The sequence below is a fragment of the Mustela nigripes genome, chromosome 1 (genome assembly GCF_022355385.1).
Source record: "Mustela nigripes isolate SB6536 chromosome 1, MUSNIG.SB6536, whole genome shotgun sequence".
Classification (NCBI taxonomy): Eukaryota; Metazoa; Chordata; class Mammalia; order Carnivora; family Mustelidae; genus Mustela; species Mustela nigripes.
In genome coordinates this window covers 13,195,144-13,201,576 of record NC_081557.1, presented here as the reverse complement: position 1 = coordinate 13,201,576, position 6,433 = coordinate 13,195,144, and the positions used below count along the sequence as shown (strand labels likewise).

The 6,433-nt window shown below is 33.1% G+C and overlaps 1 protein-coding gene across 1 annotated transcript in view; it reads left to right on the top strand.

The window, feature by feature from the left end:
- Positions 1-6,348: 6,348 nt before the first annotated feature.
- The window catches only part of LOC132009782 (putative olfactory receptor 5AK3), a 940-nt gene continuing 855 nt past the window's right edge, over positions 6,349-6,433 (top strand). Inside the window, 1 exon segment of the mRNA XM_059387816.1 lies at positions 6,349-6,433. This exon segment is cut by the window's right edge and continues 8 nt beyond it. Coding sequence (XP_059243799.1) covers positions 6,349-6,433 — 85 coding nt within the window.

The window sequence follows — 6,433 nt, the reverse complement described above, 5'->3', positions numbered from 1 at the left end:
TGCTTCAGAAGCACCAGGGTTCTGTATGGGTTAATCATGCTCATAATACTCAAATACTTTTGGTAGGGGTGTGTCCCTTGTTCTGGTTTTTCATAGCTCTTGAAAATTGCTATGAAAATTGTCCCCCAATATGTCATATGTTTTATTTAAATTCAAGATGATTAACCTGAAATGGTAAATGTCATTATGCTATCAAGATTTTAAGTTGAATGGACCCATGACCAATTCTATCTTCCTCTGACAAGTGCATTTATGTACTGGTGCAAACTCCTTGAAAACACTGCACTTCAACCCCTACCCCTCACTAAATATTGAAAAGGATTATTTCTTTTTCCATCACTACAGAGTTAAGCCACCCTATTTATTCCTCATGATATTTGGAAGAACCAGACTGCCCAGGAAACATTAACAACAGGTTTAGTGTGTTATACTCCCCACCACTAAAGTCACAGTCTGATCTAAAACTATCTCATCTCAGATCTACAGCTCTGCCTGACATTACTGATTCCAAGGTACAGGAGCTTTCTACTGATGTCTTGAGGTTGTGGCTTTTCCTTGTGAGGGACTTCTGTTATTGCATAGTACTGAAGGTTCATGAAAATATATTTAAGATAATGTAACAACCATCCATGGAGCCACCATCTAACTTCTGCAACTTCCTTCTTATTACTTAGCAATCCATTTGAGAAATATAACCCTGTGGATGTTGTGACACTAATTTACTAAATTTTCACTGATTTACTTAATAGTTAACATTTTTTCTATGATCAACAATGCTTCTTGTGTGTGTATGAATATATTTATATACATACATATATATACTTATATATTTAAGTTGTATATGATATTATATAATATATATTATATAATATGTATAACATATCTTAGGTAATATAAGATATGTTATACTATATAATATCTTACACACACATATATATGGTGTAACGTATATATATATGTGTGTGTGTGTGTATATATATATATGATTGGTTATGTGGTCAAGAACTTCTCTAGAATATGAACCTATGATGGAAATTTTGGAAGGCATATATTTAATTCTACTAATATTTCCGAAGTTGCCTCCAACATGATCTTGCTAATTTACCTTCTCAGCAGAAATATATGACTCCATAGCTTCACCAGAACTTGGCGTTTTAAACTGAGAAATGCAAAACTATATTTCAATACAGAATTAATACACAATTATCAGATTACTAGTGAGTTGTGTGTATTTTCTCTTTTGTTTCTTAAAAAGGCATTCTCTTACTAAAGAGGATGTTTAGATTTTATTTATTCTTTTTATTTAAATTCAATTAGCCTACATATAGTAGTACATCATTAGCTTCGGATGCAGAGTTCAACAACTCATCAGCTGCGAGTAGCACCCAGTGCTCATCACGCCACGTGCCCTCCTTAATGCCCATCACCCAAATACCTAACCCCCCCACCCACCTCCCCTCCAGAAATCCTCAGTTTAAGAGTCTCTCATTGGCTTTTCTCTCTCTCTGATGACTTCCCATTATGCTGAGTGAAATAAATCAATCAGAGAAAGACAATTATCATATGGTTTCACTTATATGTGGAATATAAGAAACGATACAAGGATTATAGGGGAAGGGATGGAAAACTGAATGCGAAGTCATCAGAGAGAGTTGTATTTTCCTATTTTTGTTGACCATTTAGGTTTTCTTTCTATAATTACCCCAACTAGATATTTTGTAGATTTTTCCTGTGGGATAATTTATAGAAATTCTTTATTTATACCGGATGATAATCCCTTAACATTTGTATGTACTGCAAACAAATTTACCTAAGTGAATTCTAGTCATTATTTAGTCTTTTCTCTTTTATAATGTTGGCATTTTTAATTCAGTTATGGTTGCATTTTCAATGTTTTATTTTTTGTTCATTCAATGTTTTATTTTTTTGTCCTGTTTAAATATTTTTCTGTATATCTCAAGCATGGATATTTTGTTGTTTTATTCTCAAAGCCTTACAATTCAAATCTTTTATCCACTTGGAAATTATTTTTGTAAAATGTAAAGTACAAATACAATATCTTTCTCATGTGTATAAACATTTATAGCTCCCGTTTATTGGACCATTTTTCACTCAAGTACATTCTCTTGGTTTCATATATCAAGTTTCCAGTAGACCTGTGGACTTATTTATTATGTCTTTTTATCAAGTCCATCGACCCATTTGCCCTCATATCATACCATACCATAATGTCTTTATTATTACCACTTCTTAGTAAATTCTGATATCTGAGAGAATAAGTTCTCACCTTGTTGTCCTTTAAAAAACTTGTCTTGGGAGGGGGGTAGGGAGACAGTGGTGGGGTTATGGACATTAGGGAGGGTATGTGCTATGGTGGGTGCTGTGAAGTGTGTAAACCTGGCAATTTACAGACCTGTACCCCTGGGGCTAATAATACAATATATGTTTATTTAAAAATTATTTTAAAAAATAAATAAAAATTTAAAACTTGTCTTAACTTTTTTTTTTAAAGATTTTATTTATTTATTTGACAGAGATCACAAGGAGGCAGAGGCAGGCAGAGAGAGAGAGAGAGAGGGAAGCAGGCTCCCTGCGGAGCAGAGAACCCGATGCGGGACTCGATCCCAGGACCCTGAGATCATGACCTGAGCCGAAGGCAGCGGCTTAACCCACTGAGCCACCCAGGCGCCCCTTGTCTTAACTTTTTTAGATCTTTTCCCTCCCATATAAATATTAGAATAACTGGATTAAGTTGTATGTAAAATTCTTTCAAAATTTGGTTGGAATTACGTGGAATTTATAGATTAATATGGGGGAAAATGTAATGTTTATAATATTGAGTTCCTCTCCATGATCCTGGTCTGTGTTTGGGTCTTCTCTAAGCCTTTAAATAAAGTTATATCTCAATAAGGTCACGAACATTCTTTCTTAGATGTATGTCTATGTACTTTATTTTTGATGTTATTGTAATATGAATTTTAAATAACATTTTTAATATTTCTGGTGAATAGAAATGCACTTGCTTTTTATATATTAAACTACTATATTTTTTCCTCCTTTTTTTAAGATTTTATTTATTTGTCAGAGAGAGAGAGAGAGCACAAGCAGGGGGAGCAGCAGGCAGAGGGAGAAGCAGACTCCTCTGAGCAAGAAGCCTGATGTAGGACTAAAGTCCAAGACCCTGGGATCATGACCTAAGCTGAAGGCAGACACTTAACCAACTGAGCCACCCAGGTGCCCCTGTATATTAAACTACTATTGAGTAACTTCATTAGTCTCGCTAAGAATTTATCTGTGAAGTCTACAGGATTTTTTGTAGAGACAATTACATTATCTAAAAATAGTGAGAGCTGTGTTTCTTTCTCATTTTCATTTTACCTTTCATGTCTTCTGTATTTTGTCCTGGCTTCCAGAAAAATACTAAACAGATTCAGCCATAACAAGCATTTTTGTCTTGTTCTTTAATTTATAGGCATTGCATCTCATAATTTAAGAATAAATATAATATTTAGTGCAGCAATGTGTTTCTTACCTATTTTCATGTTTGCTCTAGTTGACCATGAAAATTTATTGAATACATGCATTTATTGAAATAATTGTCCTGTATCTATTGAGAAAATCATAGGACTTTTTAAAGAATATATTAATATGGCAAATTATATCAATAAAATTTTCAGTATTAAAAAATGCTTTCATTCCCTAGATGAATACAAATAAGTCTTGATTACTGATGGAAAATACCTTTTCCCTCCTTCTGATGCTTTTTTTCCTTCAAGGAAATCTGTTTATATAATCATAGACTCTCTCCATTTTATCCACTAAGTTCCTAAAAAGGTGGCATGATATATCTGATTGGTAAAACAGAACATCCTGGAATGCTTTGCTCTGCCCTTATTCTCAGCAGCAGCCAGCCCACGGAATCCCATACTCCCTGCATTCGAGATGCACGTTTCCACCACATGCAAGATGCATGCTCCTGTCACTGCCGTGAAGACTGGGTGGGAAAACTCTCTGCTTATGGCATTCATTGGCAGCAAATAACTTGACTAATAATTTTTTGGAGTGCCTGGCGGGCTCAGTCGATGGGGCATGGGACTCTTGATCTCACAGCTGTTGAGTTGGAGCCCCACATTGGATGTAGAGATTACTAAAAAATAAATTAATAAGCTTAAAATTTCCCCCTGGTGTCCAAAGGTGAAATTATGGTCCCCTTACAGACATTATCTTTCATTTACCAATTTGTTCAAATCCTGGAAAAGGAAGAGAATAGCTATTATGAAGAGCATTTTTGAGACCCTAGAAATTGGTTTTTTTTTAATACATGGATGGATTTGTTCAATGAATGTGTATTCATTGAACATTAGATGCAAACATCTAAATTTTGCATCTAAATTCATAAATAAGTTTGGTTCCAATTTTCTTTTCTCATATTTTACTTATTTTGGTTCCAATGTTATATTGATATGAATTGGAGAATGTTCTTTACAGTGATTTTCAGAAACAGTTTGTATAATATTAGAATTAGTTGTTCCAAAATGTTTGATCGGACTTTCCTGTAACATAACAGGGACAAGTGTTTGTGTGAGTAAATTTTAAAATTTCAAGTAAAATCATTTAACGTTTTAAAAATATTTAAATATTTCACATGTTTATACACACACACACACACACCAACTATTACCACCCTTTATCCACTTAATCTTAGTTCAAATAAAAAATATCAAGTAAAAACAAAATAACTTTTTCAAATTATGTGGATGAAATAAAATATGGTTCAACAAATACCATGTAGCAGCAAACAAGTATAAAATGGAAATTAAGTTTTATTATTATGTTTGACTCTCCTGGCTGAATGAACAGAGGCAAGAATGAGCTTTATTCAATTGTTTTTTTTTTTCAAAAGAACAAACCAAAAGGCAAAAAAAAAAAAAAAATGATGAATAATTATTTTAAATTTAAAGATTTTTGGTCTATGAAGAATACTATAGACAAAGTTAATAGATAATGGAATGTGAGGAAACCTTTGTCAACAACAGTTTTCAAATCTATATATAAAAAAGAAGCATCCCTCCATGAATTAACTCACAGAGATACTGAGAAAAAATGACTCCAAAATTCTAAGAAAAATATTATATAATGATCAAATTCATTTCTGGTTAGGAAAAAAACATTAAAATGGAAATGTCTGAAAGGAAGAGATTGTACTAGAAACATCTTGCATTGGGAGGCAATAAAAACGGTATTTAGCTTTTTGAAAAAAAATGGAAATGTCACTTTAAAACTATTTTTCTGGTATGAAAAATGTTAACAAAATACCAATGATGTTCACAAAAAGGAAGGGTATGAGGACCCTGATGTACAATTAAGAGAAATATACACTGGTACATCTGTTATGCAATGTGATCTGGAAAAGTGTGGTTAAGTTAAATGTATGCATACCCTAAGATTCAAATGTTTGTCCCCAGAAAAAAATTTCACAGTGAAGTATTTGTAGTGTAGAACCTACTCTCCATTGCTAGGAAAGCAGATAGGCAAATTATGGTATATGGATACCATAGAGTAGTGTTACTCAGTGTGTGGTGCTTGGACCAGCACCAGTCGTTGGACTCTCTGTTTCCACTTTATGACATGGTAACTATTGAAGTGATATTGAGCATCTAAAAAAATTACAGAATTTTGACAATGCTGAGAATTTTTTATTGCTATAAACAAAAATATTGGTCCACAACATAAATTTTACAAAAAAAAAAATGGCCCTATACCATAGATAACTTGATAAACACTTGCATACAAGACTCTACTTGGGCATGAGTTCATTGTGGCCAGAGCAGAATTGCTAAGGATGCAGAAAGAATAAGATGAGAATACAGAAATAAATTAGAGCAAAATCATACAGAAATGCATGGGTAACTCAAGATTTTCACAGATAATAATTCATATTTATGTAAATTGGCATTTGTGAATTAAAATGTACACAGCATAGAAGAAAGTGTAATTTTTAAAAGAATGTTTTTATATGTTCTCTAATTGATATATTTAAGAAATACATATAAGAAAAGCTTAAATTCTTAAAATAATTTAGAAGCAAGTTTGTACCCTGAGAACAAAGAAAATGATCCCTGGCAATTTCCCCCAAAGTATAGATCTAAATTTTCTAAGTCAGATGTCAAGGTATATGGACTTTAAATGCAGAGTCAATTATCCCACAGAAATATCCACTGACTCCACTGCGAAACCAAATATTAAATCATTGCCAATTTCAGAATTAGTTAAAGGATCACATGATCTTAGATTTCTCTGCTCTTCTTTCCTAGCAGCTTTTCAGCTGATACTTAATCTTTGCCAGCCATGGAACAAAACAATGGCACTGAAGTAACTGAATTCATTCTCCTCGGATTTGCTGGTCAACACAAGTCTTGGTATATCCTCTTCG